Here is a 22,066-nt window from a genome sequence, read left to right as displayed (position 1 = left end):
ACCCATATATCATTATTCGCCGTATATTAACGTGTATTAAATAATAGTCTCGGGAAATCTAGGTTCAGTTCAGCCTGGTTGAAGTGAGATCCCTAGTAGCTTTTAAATTAGGCAACAGTCTAGAAAGTGCCCCTAGCGACAGACATTTGTATTGAACTCACTCATTACTCCTATCTGTTTCACATCTACAACGCAGTGGCTGAAACACTGTTGCGGGGCGTATGGAGAAGCGTCCGTACAGCGCAGTGAGCAGTTAGCAAATTCCGCTTTCCCGGTCTTTGAACGGATAAAAGCCAAGTTTATATTTTGGCTATTCTTTTAGCTCGCGTTTTCTGCGCTCCATTCTTTCAACTGCAGGCCTTTCATTGAAAAGTGGGTGTCTGCTCACTGGTGTTCAGGCAGCGGCGAGTGCGTAAGTGTGTCCTCGATGGCAGGGTGGAAGGACGGCTCGGTGCAGGAGAAGTATCGGCTGGTTGTGGTTGGAGGTGGCGGTGTTGGAAAGTCAGCCTTAACTATCCAATTTATCCAGGTCAGTAGACTAATATTTGTCATCATTTCTACAAACACTTTGCTCTGAATATGTGGAAATTCGGGAGGGGAAGCTGATGAGAATGTGGACCCTACAGCGGATGCGGGGCTGATTTTCTTCTCGCAATACAGCCTGTTCGCAGAATAGGCCTGCTTCTTATTCCTTTTTTTTAAACTACGGAATTTATGGAGTCTTTGAAGGAGGTTTCTAAACACCATCTGCATATTGGCAGCTACATACAAATAGCGTAGTGTACGTATTCAGTGCTGTCTCACAGTGAACGAATATTGCATGTGAAGAAATGCGAATTCTGAGATACACACAGATTTACAGTTTTTAACTTGAAAAGACCACTGTTAAGTCAATGACAGCATATGATTGCATTGCATATGGTCTTATTTGCAAGAGCTGGATTATGAATTCATACACTTAACATAATTAGGCCTATTTGTGCTCTGTTCTGAGACTTTGATATGTTTACGAGCGTTTGTAAAAGACATGTAGGTAAGAGATAGGTAAATGTTGACCTATTTCCTACCAAGCAAAACATGTATTTTTGTGTGAAACTATTTTTTTGTGTTGAACGATCAAAATACGTCACACGAAGCTTCATGACAGAAATTGTAGCATAGACACAAATCACTGGCCACCATTGGATTGGCCACCCAGCGCGACTCCACTCTTGCTTTAAACAATAGCAGAACTTGAGGGCCTTGCTGTGCTTTAACATCATTCTCTGATATAAACTGTCACGTCAATTCCCTGTTACTGTAAGTCCTTTCGTGTAAATGTTACATTTCATCACAAGAAGGCAGCTCTTTACATAAAGTTTTCTTTTAACTGAATATTGATGTGTGTGTCTAACATGTACAGAATTAATAAATATCAATCCCGGGTGTAGAAGAAACAGTTGCAAGAAAAAGACAGCTGCTGCTTTTTAACAGTTGCTCATCAAGCCAAAGGTTTACCCTTCCACAGTTGTCTTTTACAGCCTTGTCAATGGCATTCCAACACACACACACACACACACGCACACACACACACACACACACACACACACACACACACACACACACACACACACACACACACACACACACACACACATACATACATACATGGGAAATGACTGGAAATGGAAGACCCCTTTTATATTATAACACAGCAGAGGTCCTCTGCGTTTCTGTAGGAATCTGCGTGAGGTTTCTCTTCCAGGAGATGCATGGCTGGCAGCTGCATATCCAAAGTGACAGCGCATAGTGGGGCAGCACGTGCTGAAGGGGTGAGGAGGGGCTGTTGTGACTGTGAAGAACTAATAAAGGTTCAAAAAGCTCATTAAATCTATACCATGGCTAGAGGGATCAGATTACTGCCCACTGGATTCAGGCATTCTGTATTCACATGGTACAATGAAACCCTTCAATTACTGTTGTTCCAAATCCCTGGCAGTTGTCAAGAGACTGTAGACCATGGCCAGGCCTCATTTTACACATGAAACATGTTTTATTATGATATTGCTACTGTCCTAACTGGGAACTGGGCTACTGTAGAATTCGACAGTATTACCATGATCACGATAACATGATTATATTGCGTTATTTCCTAGTTTCCAACAGGGGCATGTCGATAATAACTATGGGACACGGCGGCTGTTGTTTTATTGAAGTCAGGCATGAAGTCACAGAAGTAGAGTTTTGAAAAGATGATGGATGTTGTTTGTGAACAAGGGAAGCGTTTTGGCCAGGGCATCAGTTTGCAGCTGCGTGATTGCCACTCATACTGTTCTTTTCTGGATGATTGCTTTGTCATGGCAACAGAGCCGTCTTGGAGCCCTTTGTTGTTTCACGCGGATCACAGTCAGTGTGCAGACCCACTTTTGACGGTTTTCATTCGAGAAAAGGGATACAGTGCATTCTAAGTGTTTGCAGTCTCCCTATTGAATATATGCTTGTCCATATGTTCCCAGACTCCTTAGTAAGCTATGGTCCAGATATGCAAACTTGCTTGGAAAGTTACCTTTACGATAGAGCAGGCGCTACAGTCTCGCAACAGAGAAAGGGGTCTCTAATAGGTCCAGTGCCACCCAAGCAGTCAGTAAACTGGACCTAGTTGAAATCTGGACCTGGGTGGGAAGAGGGCCCCAGTCATACCCAGGAGAACTTAGTTGTGTTAGTCTGCAGCTGGCTAAATAACTGCTTGAGCTTTATAGCCTAAATCATTATTATGAGTTACTTGTTGCTCTGAGCAGGTCTTCTGAAGTGCAGTAGTCATACCAAAATAAGTATTGCCATTGCAGAGACCTTGTATGATATTTTCCGACGGGGGGATTGCAAGCTTTTGTGGGTCTCACATGTAAACACGTGTTTTGCAGCTGAAATGACTCAGTGAATTATTTGACGACTGAAATAGTTGACTTATTACGATGGAATAAAATAACAATTGAACTGTTGCGTATGAATCTGTGTAATGCGATTTAGATGAAGAAAGAGAAAAAGGACAATAGTAAGATATATTGCAAAAAAATCTTTTATCAGACATCTTTAACTGAGTTTGTGTTTTGCAAACCACTTTCACGCTTTCAGCCCCCTAGTCTGTGGGGTAATGTGATCTTAAGAGACGAGCTGTAGTTTTATGGAGTGTGAGCGCGAAACATGATCCACAGCCGTCCTATTCCAGAGCTTTCTATTAGTTTCCCTTGCCAGGGGAAAAACCTCACAGCTGGCTGTTGAGTCAAGGCTTTCCCATCCAGCTCTGAGGGAGGGTGGTGGAGTGGAGGGGGAGAGTGCAGCCTGAGTCATGTCGGGTTAATGATGGGACATCCGGAATCTGGGCCTTTGGAAAAGGAAGTCTATCCACTCCTGTTCATTCTCTGAGAAGCTCCTAGAGCTGAATGGGAAAACACAATCCCTAGGAGAGGTGGGGGTGGGGGGGGGGCATAGGGTGTGTGAACGTGACTGGATCAAATAAGGTGAAGTCGTTGGCAAAAGCAAGGACTGACGTCATTGTGGGAAAAAAAAACGTTGAACAGAGATGTGTTGAATATGCTGCGGAATGTAAAGCCTATGTCCTCAGAACAAGGCAGACCCGGCCGTCGTGAATGTGGAGAGGAAAGCCTTTCTTCAGCTCTGCTCCGGAACAGTCCGGGTCAGATCCTCCGGTCACTCGAAGGCGTGCTCCCGGGAAGAGGAATGAGGTCACCATGACAATAGCAGAACGACAGGTCACCGCTGGGAGCTGTTGGGGCTCGGTCGCTCAGCATAGCCGGGGCGTCGGTGACATAACAGTGAGTCATCTGACAGGAGCCAGTGTGGCGGAGCATGACGTCACCGAGACGTAGGACGGAAAATATGAGTCACGCGCGACTCTGGGACGGGGACGGAGGAGCTACGAGGGTAGGTGTCATGTCAGGGCCACGGAGGTTATCAGAAGCAGCTCAGGTATTCTGGAGGGGGGGGGGGGGGGAGTGGGATGGTATGGCCTCCTTCAGCAGATTGGCCAGCAGTGTTACCCCTTCTCACCCTCCTGCTAGTATTTGCTCTTATCGCTGGGCCTCTGCTAGCTGCTGCTGTGGCCTCCCTCCTGTCTGAAGCGAACAGCATCCAGACTAATGGAGGCCTGGCACATTATCTACACACCATTACAGGATCTCTTACGCATAAGGAGCACTTGATCTCTACCTCCCCCCTTCCCCTCGCCTCCCCTCTATCTGTGGCTTGGTTCCCATTACTGAGGTATGAGGTCATCGAGCAGGAATGTTGTCCCGAGCAGTAATTGAATAAATAGAGATTAAGATGGAGGCCTGTCCTTGCATGGTATGTGGAAGCAAGGTGCTCTAATGACGGTAGTGGTGTGTGTGTGTGTGTGTGTGTGCTTTAGAGAGGGAAAGAATAGCGATGAGGGTTTTGGCATGCACATTTTCCCCGAAAAACACACAGCTTTCTGACTGAGAGAAGTTTGTGCAGTATTGATGGTGTGTGTGTGTGTGCAGGTAACATTTCCACACACAGCACAAGGTGCTTGAAGACCAGGCAGTATTCAATGCAGCACACTTGAAACCTATTTTTGGACATAGAATGCTTCAACCTTACCCAGTAATACGTCACATACCATACCAATGATACGTGAAGCAAAACAGTTGCATTTTAGCTTTCCATTTCCTTCGTGGAAATGGATTACCTCATGCCTTCAAACTGAGCACCGAAAACAAATGACATTCAGCCTTGCTTTACATGGTTTATAGATAAACAGGGATTAACGTTACTAGGCTGTTTGGGTAGAGTGTGTGTGGGCATGCGTGTGTGTATTTGTCCACGTAAGTGTGTGTGTGTGTTTGGAGTGGCAGCCAAGGCGGGTGCTGAGGGACGGTTGTTGGTTTAGCCCTGCAGGAGGGTCACCTGTTGGTTTCTCACAGAGCTGGCTCTCTGACAGAGCGTTCCTGGGAAGTGATCCGAGAGCGGGAAAGTCTCCTCTATAAGCCACTAAAACAACAAGTCAACTCCCGTGCTTTTAGACGGCTGGTCTCCGCTGCCTATCGTCATAAAACGTTCTGTTTTATTGGATTTTGTCATTTGAACAGCATTTCATGACTTTTTTTAATGAACAAATAAAATAGGCCTATGTTTTTCATCTGCGCAAATGAATTGTGAGTACAGCTTCAATTACATAAGTATGTTGTGGTTAAAATGATGTCATACCATCCTGGAAGTGGACATTAACCATACAGAGCATTTGATCAGAACAGAAGGATAAATCAGGAATAAAGACTGGAGCAAAATTTCCACTGGAGGATTGGCGGTTGGCGACTCAACCCGCTGACCAATTAGGACGTTAGAGCTGAAATCAGGTTCAGTGTTGATGTGCCAACAGACAGAGAGATAGAGTCAGGTTTCTGTACTGAGTCAAGTTTAGAGTAAACACATACAGAGTAGAGGCTTGATACACAACCAGGTGAATTGGGGAGGGCTCCAGAGATCCCCCTGCCAGGAGTCATCCTACTGTGTATCCGCGATGACAACGGAGACAAACTGGGCTCAATTTCAAAGTTTATGAAGAACCACTTCCCTGTTGTCCTGGTAACAGTCTAGAATCTGGCACAGTGCCATGGGGCAGACCAAAGGAATGTCCCAGAGGAGGGTGGGGGTGGGAATGGTTTCACCCTCTGTGTTGTGAGTGTAAGCTCCAGAGATAGACCGGGCTCGCACACTGGCTTCCTGGGACTGAACTCCGTGACCCGACCGGCTGAGGGCAAGAGATGTTTCATGTTATCAGTATCAAACCCTGACCCCCCATCCCCATGTATAGTCATAGACTGACCGGCAGGGGCAAGGGACTGACCTGTCAAAGCCAACACATTTAGAGTTTAACTATGCTGTTGATAGTTTCGGTTACAGTACTTACTCAAAAATAGCTTTTTGCCAGTGTGTTTGTATGTTGTGTGGTAGTCCACCCCCCCCCCCTCTCTCTCTCTTTCTTATTTTCTCTTGTTTTCTGTCTTTGTATTTACTCATGTGGCTTTTAAGGGGCTACACTTGAGCTTATCCTGTTTACTGCATGTGTTAACCACAGGAAGACACACAGCTTCATCTCTCGGTTGCACACACGCAGCTTTAAAAACAACTTGGATTGACAGTTAGTCCCAAAAGACCTCAACGAGGTGAGATATATCTCAACCCGACAAGGTTTTTCTTCCACCTAAGTGTGTTTCGGTGCTCAAACGTTCTCCGTTTCTATTTCCACTCCTTCACCCCCTCAACATTCACGACACGGCTCCACAAACTTGGTGCGACTGCGTCTGCATTGCATGGGAGACGATCCAACGTGCGCGTGTTTCTGTTCACGTAATCACTTCCGAGCATGAATAGGAACAGATTCGAGCGAGGCTGCCTGCCCGAGGCTGTGTCACAGTTAATGGTCTGCACAGAGTGAACATATGCCTCCCATCTCCCTGCTCCGAGACACGGTGTCTGCTTCCCAGTTTGCCCCCCTGGCCTCTCCTCTCCTCCGTCGTCACGTACCCTGGCGAGGGGGGGGGGTTGTCAGAACGCAAGCGGGACCCTGACGTGCGTGGATGGCCTCGGTGACCTGCCCCCGCCCCCCCCCCCCGCCCGCCGTGGCCGCGTCATCGTACAGTTCGGATCGATGCGGCCGTATCCATAACAGCGATGGATTGCGCTCAGTCTTTCGGATAATGGAACCACTTGACGTCGGATGAGGAAAAGGGGTTGGGTGGGTAGGTAGGGGGATAGGGGTGTGGAGGGGAAGGGGGTGAGGTCATTCTGTAGAACTGCGGAACAGCTAAATGGCTTACTTCATCATTTCCAACGGCATGTTTTGTGGTTTGTTGAGGCTGTGCGTTTTGCTTCGCCAGCGTTTGGTCACCGTGACAACTCACCCTCAGGTGCAGGACGGCGTGAGCGCCTGGGTCCGCCTCACACCTCCCAAATCTCCTCTCCCCTTCCCTCTGATCTCCCAGCTGGGAGCCATGAAGGAGGCTGTGTTGCTAATCAGATGACATCACAAAAGACTCCCTGAGGTATTTTCTGACACGCTTTTTGCTGTGGTCACTAGAGGTGTGTCTTTCTCTGGTTCTGTCTGTCTGCCTGTCCGCCTCGCTCCTCCTTAGCTCTTCCGAACGGACACAGAGAGAGAGAGGACAGAGGGAGGAGGGAAGACTGAAGGAAGACTGTGATACCGTGCTGCTTTGAGGTGCAGTTAACTGTAGGCTGCCTGCAACAACAAACACAGCAGTGTCAGTTACTGACTGGACAGGCCCCACAGCCTATATTTTGCCTCTGGGTTTGTTTTTGCTTTCCTTTTCTCCACAAGCTCACGGCTGCACTCGACGTAACAATGTCACTGTCGATCACACCGGTAGACCCCGTAAGAGCTCACAGAACCGGTCTTCAAGCGGTGAATGACAGTTGTTCCTTTAGGGACACTGTCTCGAAATAAAACACAATCGGATGTACTTGCAAACGCCTCTGTGTGATTTTGCTTTCGGAGTACTGTATTTGGTCCTAAAAGCCAGACTCACTGGCTGACTGACAGAGATCTGTGGGTACTTTTGGGAGCCTGGAGCATTGCTTTTGCTAATCCTGCTCCATTCATCCCTGCTGCTGAATGATCTGCCACAGTGTCCTACCTCACATCTAAGCATCATACAACAACAACATTGCTGTGGGAAAACCTCCTGATGTGGCGCTTGTGTATTCACTGTCCAGCCCACCGCAGTTTATGTGCTACAGTATAAATTCACTGTGTCAACATGCATTTCCTGTACGCCATGATAAATCCCGGTTTTTAATTACCCACTCACGCTAAAAGGCATTATAAAAAGAGTGGGACTTTACGGCCTAGTCCTTGTTTCAAGTCACCAGTGGATTTGACTAGAGCTAGGAAGCGGTGGGGGGTGCTTGGAGGGGGCTGGTTCTCGATGGCAAACCCTGTGGCTCTGTCCGTTTGGCACTTGCCAGCAGACTCTGGCCAGACAGCTGGGCTGGGCCTGGTGTGTTCCAGGCGGACACCTGGCTCCTAACAGGTGTGCCGAGGCACAGAGCAGCTCCGCTGACAGGTGACGGGAGGGGAAGCACGGATGACAGACCTGCTCCCTCTCTGTTGCCCGGCGCTGTGTGTCCGCCGCAAACAGCTGGTCCAAAGTCTGTTGTTGTATGTGGTAATGATGGAGGCTGGAGCAGGGATAGGGCTTGCTGGTCTGGGGTCAGTCCTCCAGGGGGCTGGGAGAAGGAGCAGAGAGGCCAACAGCTGCTGTGACTGGGTGTTATGGTGATCTGAGGGTTCTGTGGTTCTCTGTGTGTCTGTATACACTCAGCCTATCAGTTGGTCTCAACAAACACAGATGAGAGACACAGCACAGTTCAACTGGCACAAGTGATAGCACAGCGGGCCTTCAGCTGCCTCACAAGTGGGTTTCATAAATGTTTGGTATGTCTAACCCAAACACTCCTCTTGAACATCCCCTGGGTCAGACTAGCCAGAGAGCTGAGGGCCCGTCACACCAACAAGCCCGTCCGTCAGTCATGCTAATGGCTTTGTGAAAGTTTGTGGACATGGGATCCGAGAGGGCCGGGTCTTTGTTTGATTTAGCTTTGCTCACACCCACTTCATGTTTCATCAATGTGAATGGATTGTGGAAGTGAAATGTATCACCTATATTTATCCTAATGCTGGCCAGGGGGGCTTGCATGGACTGGTGGTGGTGGTGGGGGGGAGTGGCATGACAGGTGGAACAGTGCCCAGGAAGGCGGGAAAGTTGCCCCGTGCGCCAGAGAGCAGCGGACATTAGCTCTTATTTATGAGGAGCCTCCTGCTAAGGTAATACATTTCCGCTGTCTGTGTTTGTGTGTGTGTGGGGGGGGGGGGTATGTGTGTACTTGGTGTGTGTATGGAGTATGAGTATATGTGGAGTGTGTGCGTGTGTGTGTGTGCTGGCCTTAAACGGTAATGTTTCTGTTGCGTTTCTGACACCCTGCCAAGACATGCCACATAACCCAGCACACAGCTAGCATGCAGCTTGGAGCAGCACCCTGCTAATGCAAATCCACTGGGTAGCACTGGCACTGCTCTAGATTCAAACAGGAAGAGGAGTACGTTAGGTGGAGTGCAGTCAAATATAAATCATGCAAATTGAATCTATTGTGTCCTACCAGTATACCACTGAAAATAGGTGGCAGGGGTGGAAGGAATTGGGGGAGTTATGGCCTACATGTAAGTGTCAACACAGCTAACATGTCTGCCATCCTTACTGCAAATACCGGCAATCTGAGTGGCTTGCTGAGGAGGATGTGGTTTGAATCTGGATCTTCTCCGAGAACATTGTGGGATTTCTCACAAGTTCGTAGATATTCTGTCCAGAACGTGGGAACATCCGCTGGTGAGGGCACCAGATAAGGGTATTAACAGTCAGTGTTATGCATTCACACTCTTGTTTTACTTGTCTGGTTGAGGACATGTTGCCTTATTTCCTGAACGATTGCGGCTCAGATCTGGTGTCACATGAGTGCCTAACTTCGGCCGCATTCACAAAAGCCACCATTGACGGAGAGTCAGTGGAGCAGAACACGGCGGTGGTGTGATGTGTGTGTGTGTGTGTGTGTGTGACTGGGTGCAGGAGGGAGGGGGGGTGTGGGGGATGGGGGGGTGGGCTGGGTTGGTAAGGGCTTAACTGTGTCCGACGGGACTTTTATCATAATAACTCTTTAGTTTCTGCCCCTCACAGCAAAACCTCGGAAGGGCCACGAGAAGCCTGCATCAACAACACCACAATGGTGGGGCTTAGAGCAAGCTTACTGTGATGGGCTGGGGGACGGGGGGTGAGGGGGGGGGGGGGGGGGTGGTTGGGCGGCGGCGCGGGGTGTTGTGGGTCTGATGCCGATGTCACAAGATTGGACAGCGGCAGCCCCCCAATCCTGTTCACAAAGCGCTGTGTCTGTGAACAGCACCGTGTCCAAATCCTGGGCATGAAATGGATCGTAAACTGCCTTCCCGTTACCCTCAAACTCACGCTTAAGGTGGGAAACAGAGGCACAGAGAAACAGGTTGTGCTGTGGACACTGGCCGTCATGATGAACAGAGGCTGTTGGATGTATTGTGTCGCTTTGAGCTCTGCTGGCCGGCTGACTTGGGGAGAGGGGCCTTTTAATGGCGACCTCTTTGATGGCAGACCCTTTGAGTGGGTTCAAACGCGCCCAAAGTCCAGCACGGTGATATTTAGCTGGCTGATTGAAGTCATAATGCCACTGAGGCCAGGGGGTGAGTGGGGCAGGGGAGGTGAGGTAAAGGGTTAGAGAAAATGGAGGCAGGGGAGGCAGACAGGGGGGGGGGGAGGGGGAAATTGAGTGCAGGGGGGCTAACACTAGTACCCAGTGAAAGCCTGGTTGACTGGGAGGTGTTCATGAAAGCTACCTCCGCCTGCTTTAGACTCGACAGGAACTATGCACCGTCCACCAGAAGTGCTCCGGGGGGGCCAGGGGACAGAAAGGTCTTCCCCGCTGGTGACTGTATTGAACCTGGGTGGTGACCAGGCCAGCTGGACGCCAGATGCATCCCCCAGGCAGGTGATGCACGGTGCTGTGGTTGTGGCCCTGGATGGTTCCAGCGCTATGAGGATAGCCAGTCGGCCTGGGAGACAGCACGGCTGCTGTCTTGTTGGGCTCTGGGAGAGCAAGGCAGCAACTTTGGCAACAACGGATTCAGGGATCAGGTTATTGATCTGGGATTTAGGAAGGTAAAGGGCTGTAGAATCCCTGTAGGTTAATTTCCTCCACTTTTTCTGTTATTTGGGGACTGTATGAAGTTACTAGTACATATGTAACGTCGTATGTGCATATGACGTTGTATGATGTTAGTAGTAGTACATGTGTAACATTGTATGAGATAACAAGTACATATTTGAATGTGGTGAGATGGCTCAGGGAGGTGGAAGTGGAGCAAATGTTGAACTCCCAATGGCTGCACAAGTCCTGCTGTTTTGAAAAGAAACATGGGAGTGTGCTAAAGGCCCGTCTGAGTGTGAGGAGAACCATCCCTCGTGCCCTTCTAAGGGGGCGGCCTCGTGTCATGCTTTCTCCCCCGTATTACTTATTGAATAATTGACCTTTCTGGTGTGCATGAGCTAATGGGAAAAGTGGGTGTTTCCCCAGGAAGAGGCCTTTCACTCTCGTATTCTGTCGCTCTGTCTCTCCCTTTCCCTTTCCTCCTCTCGCTCTCTTTCTCTCTCCCTTTCCCTTTCTTCCTCTCGCTCTTGCCCTCGCTCTCTTTCTCTCTCCCTTTCCCTTTCTTCCTCTCGCTGTCGCCCTCGCTCTCTTTCTCTTACTCACACACGAAACACAAATTGTAAGGCTGCACTTGGCTGGAACTCCTGTCTCTAGAGAGATGGAGTCAGACATGGTGGGAGGGATAGGATATAGGGAGGGAGGGGAAGGGATAGAGGGGGGACGTAACCGAGGGAGGGAGGGGTGGGAGGAGGGTATGGGAGAGGGGGGATGTGGCTGTTCGGGAGGCTCCAATCGGACGCAGAGCTCCCCTAAACATCCATCTGCTTCACGTTGACCCCTAATGGTGGCTGTTGACCGCTGATTACTGACGGCTGCTCGCGGCCCGACCGATCTCACAGGGTCACCAGAGGTTAGCCCTGGAGGGGAGGTGGTTAACAGGAAGTCCACACATGGCTCCATTCAGGCTCTCTGTTTACAGGTGTTTGTCTACTCCCTCTAGCAAAGACAGCTGTGGAGCATAGTTCAGAGGCCTATCAGTATGAATGAGACAAGCCTGGGAACTGAGGTGAACTCTGATGGACTACAACTCTGGAAAAAGAACACCAAGTGCTCAGAACACATTCTTATCAATAGACCTGGCCTTGTGAAGATAAGCATGCTAAATACAGTGAAGAGGACTGTTGATCTCGATGATCTAGTCACGGCCTAGCATGAGAGAGGGCCCTCTTCTACCCTCTTGAAAAAAAGGTGTTTCCAGTTCCCTGCCACTGCTAAGCTGTCCTAGCCAACAGCCATGAAGCACATTCCAGAAAGGCTGTGGAACAGCCTCACATCAATGCTTTTAGAAGCATCAGAGAGGGCTTAGCACCCCGCCACTGGACCGCGCGCTCCCGGGTTCATCCCGGAGCTCGCCTGGCACGCCTGAACTCTCCAGTGAAACGGTGCAGATGAGAAGATGAAGTTCAGAGAGAAAGAGAGAGAGAGACATCGTAGTCGTATGGGTCATGTCATCAATGGGCTGTATCTGCAAATATACAATGGTATCCAGGAAACAGACGTGGTGCTGTGGTTGACAATATGAGAAAGAAGAGGTGAAGGAACATCCACACTATAACTAGCTCTCTCTCTCTCTGCCCGGCTAGCAGGCCGATACTTGGCTAGCTTCTTAGCCTGCGCTTAATTGAAATGGCTGCACTCTGAACTGGCTTCCCATAAGCCCTGTTGACAAATGGCACCATGCGCCTGTCATCCAAGAGACACCGCCCCCCACCAACCGCTACGCTCTGCCCCACCCCTCCACCCCTCCTCCCGGGCAAGCTTGGACTCGCCGTGTCAGCAGAACCAGTGGCCGGGTCTTGAATCGTTCAAACTTGGGTAAGAGGGCGGTAGCGCACGGGACAGGGGGATGATATAAAGTGCAGCAGTTTGCAGAATTTCTTTGGAGATGCCATTCTTTGTAACTAGCTTTGACTTTACATCCTCTCATTAGGAAAACTCCAGCTCCTCATTTCCAAGTCAAGGACTGTGAACACTCTGAGGGCGTGAGGGGCACGCACGCGGGGCAATTAACTCCAAAGAGGAATGATGTCTACTTGCGTCAGCCAACTGTGTTCACAGCTATTCTAATCCAGTAGGCAGGCAGAACAGTTTCCTCAAATATGTATGTTTTTATTCATGAATTGCCTTGGGTATTTTCTTTCTAAGAAATCCCAGAGTTTCATCCACAGTGCTGAATCTGAAAACAAACTTCTCTGTGTGTGATTGTGCATCAGCCGGTAACAGCAGCAGACTACTGCAACCCAAAGGATTGGGATGTCTGTCTGAGATAGAAAGCTTCTATATTTAGCGCCGCTAGAGCTGTTTGCGTGGTGAGGAAGTGGGTGCACAGTGTGAGCATGGCGTTTATTGCATGCCTACACGTATCCTTGTTTTCCCGTTGGTGGAGACAAGCCTGCAAGCCATATATCCAGCCAGCCTGCCAGCCTGCCTGCCAGCCATGATATAGCCAGCCATACATCCAGCCAGCCAGCCTGCCTGCCAGCCTGCCTGCCAGCCTGCCTGCCATGATATAGCCAGCCATACATCCAGCCAGCCAACTAGTCATCCATCCATACAGCCATATAGCCAGCCATACAGCCAGCCATGCAGCCTGCCAGTCTGTTGCAATACTGGATTTGTTTCATTGTTTCTCAGACTCTGCTCTGTCGTAGCAGCTGTAATCCTGAGAGACAACTCCTCGGTACAATATTACTCCATGACAAACATATAGGCACGTGCACACACACACACTCTGAAGCTGCAGCTGAGAGTCATCCACTAGCCCTTTCTTCACGGCGAACAGGCCCCTAATGTTTTCCTAGTGTGAATGTGCAGAATGTGAGTGGGTGGGGTGTGTTGCTGGAACGCTACACTGGAAATGAGTGTCAGTGGTCTTCAGTGGGTGGATGGGAGGTGTGGATGAAGTGACATCACCCCACTCAGAGGGCTGCCGGGCAGACTGCCCTGCAGTGGAGGTGGAGTTTCCTTCCTGCTGGACCGAGAGGGCTGGGTGGGGCAGGAACAACTCTGCTATACTGTACTGTACAGTACTTTACTGTACTATTCTCTACTATACTGTACTGTACAGTACTTTACTGTACTATTCTCTACTATACTGTACGGTATTTTACTGTACTATTTTCTACTATACTGTACGGTATTATACTGTACTCTACTGTACTTCACTATACTGTAATCTACTGTACTGTTATCTACTATACTCTGCTGTGCTCTACTCTGCTGTGCTCTACTGTACAATTCTGTAGTCTACTGTACTCTGCTGTACTCTACTGTACTATTATCTACTCTGCTGTACTCCACTGTACTAATACCTACTCTACTTTACTCTGCTGTACTCTACTCTAATGTACTCCACTGTACTGTACTCTCTAATCCATTACTCTACTGTAATTCACTCAACTAATGTACTGTACTGTATTCTACTCTTGTATCCTCTACTCTACTGTACTAGACTGTACTCTACTCTCTTACCCTCTGTTCTAGTCTACTGTACTCTCTTATCTTCTACTTTACTCTGCAGTATTCTACTCACATATCGTCTACTCTACTGGACTCTACTTTCCCCTCCCTCTCATCCTCGCCTCTACTGTATAGTACTTGACTTCTCCACTAGACATCAGTCATGCTTGTGCTGCTTTCATTAACCTGATCACACATTCTCTATCTCTGTCTCACACACATCCCACACCCACACACGTATAATGTTTCTATTTCCTGCTGGCGCCTGTGATGATGAGATGAAAGGTCAGTGGACTGCTCACTCAAACAGACCACGGTGGGGGGTTGATGGATGGATAGGTGAGTGTGTGTGTTTGTGTCACACACAGTAGACTGAGTCTCTGAACACTCTGGACAGTTTCAGATGTCCGCTCTGCCCTGCAGTACCTGTCCAGTATTGTCATGGCAACAAGAGTTGAATACTGGAACCTGTCATCATCTCCAGTTCCCCTCTTGATGTCTACCTGTTTCTCTACCCTTCTGTAATCTTCCATACTGAAAGACTGTCATTTTGTTGGCTCCATATCCAGGCACCTCTCACTTGGCCCTGTTGGGAATCCTGTTGAATGATGACGACACTAATGTATAATGAGCAATATGATCATCTATCACAAGTATTCCTGGCCATGGTGTTCACCATATTCCTGTAGATGTGGTCTGACTCATGGGAGTGATGATGACGTACCCAGGGGTTGAGCTTGAGGCTGGGGCCTGGAGACGAGGCTGGGGATGGGGCCTGGAGATGAGGCTGGGGCCTGGAGATGAGGCTGGGGCTGGGGCCTGGAGATGAGGCTGGGGCCTGGAGACGAGGCTGGGGCTGAGGCCTGGAGATGAGGCTGGGGCTTGGAGACGAGGCTGGGGCCTGGAAACGAGGCTGGGGCCTGGAGACGAGGCTGGGGCTGAGGCCTGGAGATGAGGCTGGGGCCTGGAGACGAGGCTGGGGCCTGGAGACGAGGCTGGGGCTGAGGCCTGGAGATGAGGCTGGAGCCTGGAGACGAGGCTGGGGCCTGGAGACGAGGCTGGGGCCTGGAGATGAAGCTAAGGCCTGGAGACGAGACTGGGGCTGGGGCCTGGAGATGAGGCTGGGGCCTAGAGATGAGGCTGAGGCCTGGAGACGAGGCTGGGGCTGAGGCCTGGAGATGAGGCTGGGGCCTGGAGACGAGGCTGGGGCTGAGGCCTGGAGATGAGGCTGGGGCCTGGAGACGAGGCTGGGGCTGAGGCCTGGAGATGAGGCTGGGGCCTGGAGACGAGGCTGGGGCCTGGAGACGAGGCTGGGGCCTGGAGACGAAGCTGGGGCCTGGAGACGAGGCTGGGGCCTGGAGATGAAGCTAAGGCCTGGAGACGAGACTGGGGCTGGGGCCTGGAGATGAGGCTGGGGCCGACTGCAGCTGGTGGCTCATGCCTCATGGGAACCAGAGGTCTGAGGGGGCCAGCCAGGCTCTACTGACTCTGGCAGAGTTAAGTTACGCCGGGCTGGCTTAGTGGAGAGACCATGGAGAGTAGGAGAGTGTGAGGGGTTCTCTGGGGCTGGAGGACGGTTATCTAGCAAGGGAGGGTGAGAGAGATGCTGTTAGTCTTTCTTCATGTATAGACTCTGTTTTCATTCTTTCTCTCCTCACTTCCTCTCCTTCTCCGTACTCTCTCTCTCTCTTTCTCTCTCTCTCTCCAGCCACATGGCAGTCAGTGCAGTGCAGTGGAACATCATCCATAGGCAGTGCTGCTAATGCATTATTGAACAGTTGTGAGTGGACGTGACACGGCCAGCATGAGCCGCATACAGAACGGCAAGAGACACAAGCACAGTGTCACACAGCACCTCTCCTCAGTGGAGAGGTGCTGTGTGCATAGGAGGCGGAGAGATCGAAAAGATATGCAAGGTCTATTCAAGAGTGGGAAAGATCCTGTAGGAAAGAAGAGTAGGTGCTAGAGAATGAGAGAGAGAGAGAGATCAAGAGAGAAAGAGAGGAGTGGGTAGAGGGAGGAGGAGACGCAGAGGGGAGAAAATAGATTCACAAAGTTCATGTTTATCTTCTGTCTTTGCTGACACTGCATATTCATACTCAATCAGGCAGTCAGCTGCTCAAGTCTGTACACCAACAAGGCATAGTTTAATGTACCTCAAGAAAATGATTCTTCTGGATCTGGAAAAGGAGATTTTGGGGGGGGGGCTAAACATGTCTGCTAAAGGAACGCAGTATGCAATGAATTTGACTCAACACCCTGGGTACTCAGGTCATTAAAGGTCATACCAAGGTCATGTCAAGGTCTTGAGTGTTTCTACCTGTTTGTGGGGTCAGTTCCTTTAGCTCAGGGTCAGCCAGTGCATGGTGGATGGGTTCACCATGGAGGACATGCTGTGTACATAGTTGTCAGCTGTCATCACTTAACCAGCCTCCCAGGAGAAGAGAGAGGCCCACTAAACAGGGGAAAAATGTGAAAAATGCAACCCCCCCCATAGAGCTCCCCCAACCCCCCATAGAGCTCCCCCAACATGCCCACTTGCTAGCTCCACCCCCATAGTTAGGGTGCTGGAAGACCATCACACAGCAAAGCACAGTGGTAGTGTTTAACGTATCATCAGCAAGCTTTGAAAGTAGTTTGTGTTCGTCAATGTGTTTTTCGAGGAAATCAAAGGGTCCGGAACACAAAAGCTGGATTTGATGTTCTGTCAAAAACACGAGAGGTGGCCCATGTGTCTGATTCTGACACCCTGACTGAGCTGGAGGGTCACATGACACAGTATTTACCTTTTGTCTTGAAACAAACGGACACTTTTTTTGTGTATCTCCTGCACGATAGCAGTCAAGGTCACACAGACACTCTTTGAGCTCTCTGTTACTTAACGACACAGCTGAGAGAAAGGGGCGAGTGAGAGAGAGAGAGAAACGCGAGAGCTAGAGTGAGGAGGGTGAGAGACAGACCCAGATGGAGAGAGAGACACCGAGGGAGGGAGAGGGGACAGAGGGAGAAAGAGACAGAGCGTAGTGTTGACTTCCTGATTCCATGCCAAGGCGTGTTTAGCTCTCTGCCACATCTGTCTCCTCCTGAATCATGTTTTCAAATCTCCAGTCATATTCACTCTCGTCTCCCTTGCTGTCTCCTCCCCATCTCTCCCCCCCCCCTCCCCTTCTCCATTTCCCTCTCTGCAGTCGTACTTTGTGACAGACTATGACCCCACGATTGAGGACTCGTATACGAAGCAGTGTGTGATTGATGAGAGGGCTGCCAGGCTTGACAGTAAGTGCATCCAGTTCAACAAGCAAGACAAAACATCAAAGCCGCGCAATCCAGCCTTCAACAAGGATTCCTTTTTCGTGACGGACTTCATTGACTCAGATATGAGGTTCCCAACTGTGACACTGGAGATGTCAGTCTAGAATCTGTTCTAGCTTCTGACAGGGAAGTGATGAACTGCCAGTTAATTCACCTGATGCACCACACTAAACACCTGTGCTCAATAGGATAATAGAGCTATACCCTCTTTAGTGTACTGACACGCTCACGGTATTATGCACCTTTTATCAATATAGCTAGGCTTGGCCTCAAAGTGTTGTGTTTCTGTTCTCTTGGTCTATTTGAGTGTATAACAGTGTGTGTGTGTGTTTGATAGTTCTGGACACGGCCGGACAGGAAGAGTTTGGAGCCATGAGAGAACAATACATGAGGACAGGGGAGGGCTTCCTGCTGGTGTTCTCCGTCACTGACAGAGGAAGGTGAGTGACAGCCCCATCACCTCACCTGCCAAACCTTTCTCTTCTGCATTCTGTCTCTCTCTCTCTTTCTCTCTCACACACACACTCATCTCTCGATATACTTAATATTCAGTCTGCGTTTCGATTTTTCTCTGATTGTCTCTGCCCTTTTGCGTAGTCTCTCTATCACTCCCTTGTTCACTTTCATAAAATGAAAACACACATCCCACTCAGTCTCGTCTTTTGTTCCCTTTCTCACTTCCTGTCTCCCGCACGCGCTTTCTCATTGTCTTTTGTTCTCTTCTTCCTCTCTCTCGCTCTGAAACCGTCCTCGTTCGGATGATTCTGCTGTTTGTTTAGAAGGCAGCCCCGCCTCTGCCTGCCTGCTTAGAATGTAGAGCTGCCCTCTGCACTGCTCCCTACAGCTGTGGTGGTAGCTAGTTAGTCAGCCCCCCCCCTCCCCTCCCCTCCCCACCCCCCTGCCACCCCTACTCCAATACCCCTGCCCGTCCCTGCCTAGCCAGAACGTTGTGTCGCAGCCTTCCCCCCCTGGCCCCCCTCCCCCCCTGGCCCCCTCCCCCCCTGCCCCCCCCCCCCCCCCTGGCCCCCCTCCCCTCTCCCTGTGTTTATGCTGTAAACAGCTTTTCCTTCCTGAGTTTACATTAGTCAAGTCCCTCCAGATTTACTATGTGCTCACTAAGCTGTCTGCTGGGCTTGGTCCGGCCTTTCTGCCCTCCTGGGTTTGGAGTTGTTCTCAGCTTCCTTCTCTCTGGGCCGGGTGACATTTATATATATATATTCTGTTTTGTTCAAACAGTTAGGTTGGAATTTCTATGTAAGTGAGCCCCTTTCAAGTAAATGGGGAGCTGGACCATGCTAAAAGGAAAGGGTCAGACCCCGACCACTTCTAGAAAGGCTTCCCTGAGCTGAATGTTGTCACAAGTTTATCTGTGCTGTGTAACGCTCATCACAGCCTCCCGAGACCACTTAGCCCCCACCGCAGGAGTTGACTGACTTCTCCATCGCTTCTCCCCCCAGTTCAGCCCCCCCCCATCATCCTCATGTAAGATCCACAGGGAGAGTGACCCCATCTGCGGGGGGAGGGGGGGGGGCGTGTAGGAGGGGACGGGGCGGGGTGGGGGGTTCATTCATGTGGATATGCTGCATTCCTGGGAGGTCTGAGGGAGAAGGATGGTGAAGTCCATGAAGCCATTAGCTTTCTATCTCTCTCTCTCCATCTCTCTCTTTAATAATAATGCCTGGCCTGTGTTTGTTTCTCAGCTTTGAAGAAATCTACAAATTCCAAAGACAAATCCTCCGGGTTAAAGACCGCGATGAGTTTCCCATGATCCTCGTGGGCAACAAAGCAGACTTAGAACTGCAGCGGCAGGTGAGAACACCTCTTCATTGCACAAACACACGTGTGTGTGTGTGTGTGTGTGTGTTTGAGTCCTTGTGTGTATGTGTTAGTTTGTATATTCAAGTAAACAGCTTGGAAGACCCAAAAAGTGGTGGTAGAACTGCTTTTGCTTTAGTTAGGATAGAAGAGAAGAGGGATATACTAATAAAAACAAAAAACATGGTCTCACACAGGGAGTAAAGGAAGAGGAGAGAGTGTGAAAATGAAGGTGGATTCATTCACTCTGGCCTTTGTTGATATGCAGCTTTATCCTTCCATGACTCTAGATTGCCATCTGTGGGATGAGCGACACACTGCACTGGCATTCTGACATATTTTTATCTGTACAGTAAATGCATTGATTAAATGCAAATTGTCTTGTAAATGCATTTATTGATTTAATTTCGCAGGACCTCTATTCGTTTTTACTGTTGCTCAATATAATTCATACAATTGACTTTCTGCTTAAATGATTAGTAGTTCTTGTAGTTTTCCATCTTAGGCTTCCATCAATTGTAGTGTAAGTAGTGTTATTCCCACAAGCTATTTTCAGGCTTAATGTGTTTAATGATGATGTGGGGATGGTGTTTATTAATACCCAAGGGCAAAACAAGAGGCGATTATTATCACACTTGTTAGATATTATAGTGAATACATTTTTAGAACTTAATTGAGATGAGTATTTCAATGCTTTAGACCTAACTCAACAGTTTACCAACAGCTCCCAAAACCAACTACCAAATATTTTGGAGATGTTCTGTTCTTTCATCAAGAAACCACCAAACATGCAATGCTCCATCTGACCAGCAGATGCCACCAGTGTTACACTTTTCCAGTTTTGGTGTTTTGACATGTCTTTACCTTTGTCCATCTGCCCCATCTCCGTCTCCATGTTCCTGTCGACCCTACTGTCTACCTCCCTGTCCCTGTCTCACTGTCGCTTTCCCTATCTCCCTACCCCCTGTCCCTGTCTATCTCTCTGTCTTCCTGTTCCTGTCTCCTTGTCTACCTATCCTTGTCTCTCCCTGTCTTCCTGTCCCACTGTCTCCGTCTCCCGGTGTCTGCCCCCTTGTCTCTGCCAGGTGACCCAGGAGGAGGGTCAGCAGCTGGCCAGGCAGTTGAAGGTGACGTACATGGAAGCCTCAGCCAAGATCCGTATGAATGTAGACCAGGCCTTCCATGAGCTGGTTAGGGTTATCAGGTATGTCGACGCTCACTGGCCACTACCATCTAACGTCTGTAGGGGGCAGCAAAGTCCTGCCACTGTACAATAATGTACACTTGACTCCTGTCTGTCACCAGTCCCAATAAAGTACAGAGCTTTCATACTAAGATGATAAATATGTTTTCTGTAAGACATATTCTTCATTGTCATAAAAAGAGAGGATGGAAGAAAAACCTTTTCTCATGACTGATTATGTGTGTTCCTCCTTACAGGAAATTTCAAGAGCAGGAATGCCCACCGTCGCCGGAACCCACAAGGAAAGAGAAGGACAAGAGTGGCTGCCACTGTGTGATCGTCTGAGTGGGCCTTATCACTGTCACTCACCCAGCTACTGTTAATTGTCCCACCCCCATGCCTGACATCACATCCTGTAAGGATGACTAAACGCTGCCTTCTCCACGTGCATGAGTTCAGCCCCTCCTGACATGGCTACCAGGAAGTGCTGCCCCCCAGGACTTCATATCTAGAAGATACTGACAAAGCCAAATCTTAACAAACACCACTCTACCTTCATCAATAATCAATTTCACACAGAGAAAGTCCCAACACTAAACATTGCCTTTTAAATCAGCTTAACAAGTTCATTTTTTTGTATTATGAAGGACTTCTCTTGCCTTGTAGTGACATTTGTACTTTTGCCGAGATTGAATGAGAAATCTATGATATCCAGAATGTTGGGGAAAGATTTCTTTTAGTTTCCAGTGTCCATCAGACTAGAGAGGGAGAGACGAAGTGAGGAAGCATTTTGTATGTCGTGCCATATCTGTTTTTACTTCCATGTGCTAATCCGCTACTGTACATATGTGAAATTTGTTGTGATTTTGAAAGTGCATTTTTAATGACTTATTAAATCGCCACAGTACAGTGAGTGAGGTTGGTGAGTTTGGTTTGACATACAGTATATGAACATAAATGTGTACACGTATGTACAGATTATATATATACAGTTTATATATATATACACTGTACAAAAACTTAACAGTCCATGGAATGCAGTTGATCCATCTTTGCTGTTTGGATGCTGCTCTAATCTATGTGGCCAAATACTGTAAGGTTTGTGGACTTATAATAGGCTTCAAACTCTATAAAAATTTCAAACACTTATTGTTTTATTTATGGTGCAAAAAAAATTCAAATGTTTGCTTCTCTGATATGTTTTTGATTATCAAAATCAGGTTTTCTTGATCGAATAAATAACTTTAAACTTTTGACAAAGAGATCATACTGAAGGTTGGATAATTTTCAGTAATACAGTAATACTATCACTGAAAACGAGGATGATACACCAAACATGTTTCAGAAATGTCTTTCTGAGCTATCCGACAAATTCATCTTTGTTTCATCATTCCAATTATATGCATATGAGCCCATGACAGGAAGTTATTCTATTAAAGATGGTCTTGGTTCTTGGCATCTCCTGATGTTCTGTCT

At 48.7% G+C, this 22,066-nt stretch overlaps 1 protein-coding gene across 1 annotated transcript; it reads left to right on the top strand.

Moving 5' to 3' along the window:
- The first annotated feature begins 207 nt into the window (after positions 1–207).
- rras2 (RAS related 2) lies at positions 208–21,499 on the top strand. The gene is made up of 6 exons (XM_067248753.1): positions 208–529; positions 17,469–17,556; positions 17,930–18,032; positions 19,293–19,401; positions 20,493–20,611; positions 20,848–21,499. The coding sequence occupies exons 1-6, from the start codon at positions 428–430 to the stop codon at positions 20,933–20,935; spliced, it is 609 nt and encodes a 202-aa protein (XP_067104854.1). The 5' UTR covers positions 208–427; the 3' UTR covers positions 20,936–21,499.
- Positions 21,500–22,066: the final 567 nt, after the last annotated feature.

Source organism: Osmerus mordax, chromosome 13 (assembly GCF_038355195.1).
Source record: "Osmerus mordax isolate fOsmMor3 chromosome 13, fOsmMor3.pri, whole genome shotgun sequence".
In the NCBI taxonomy this organism is placed as follows: domain Eukaryota; kingdom Metazoa; phylum Chordata; class Actinopteri; order Osmeriformes; family Osmeridae; genus Osmerus; species Osmerus mordax.
This window is presented reverse-complemented; position numbering and strand designations above follow the sequence as displayed.

What these genes read in the sequence shown, in the direction of transcription:
- rras2 (XM_067248753.1), top strand. Translation starts at nt 428, where the DNA reads ATGGCAGGGTGGAAGGACGGCTCGGTGCAGGAGAAGTATCGGCTGGTT. An exon ending in TAACTATCCAATTTATCCAG is followed by an intron (nt 530 to 17,468) that starts GTCAGTAGACTA and finishes CCCTCTCTGCAG; the next exon opens with TCGTACTTTGTGACAGACTA. An exon ending in ACTTAGAACTGCAGCGGCAG is followed by an intron (nt 19,402 to 20,492) that starts GTGAGAACACCT and finishes TGTCTCTGCCAG; the next exon opens with GTGACCCAGGAGGAGGGTCA.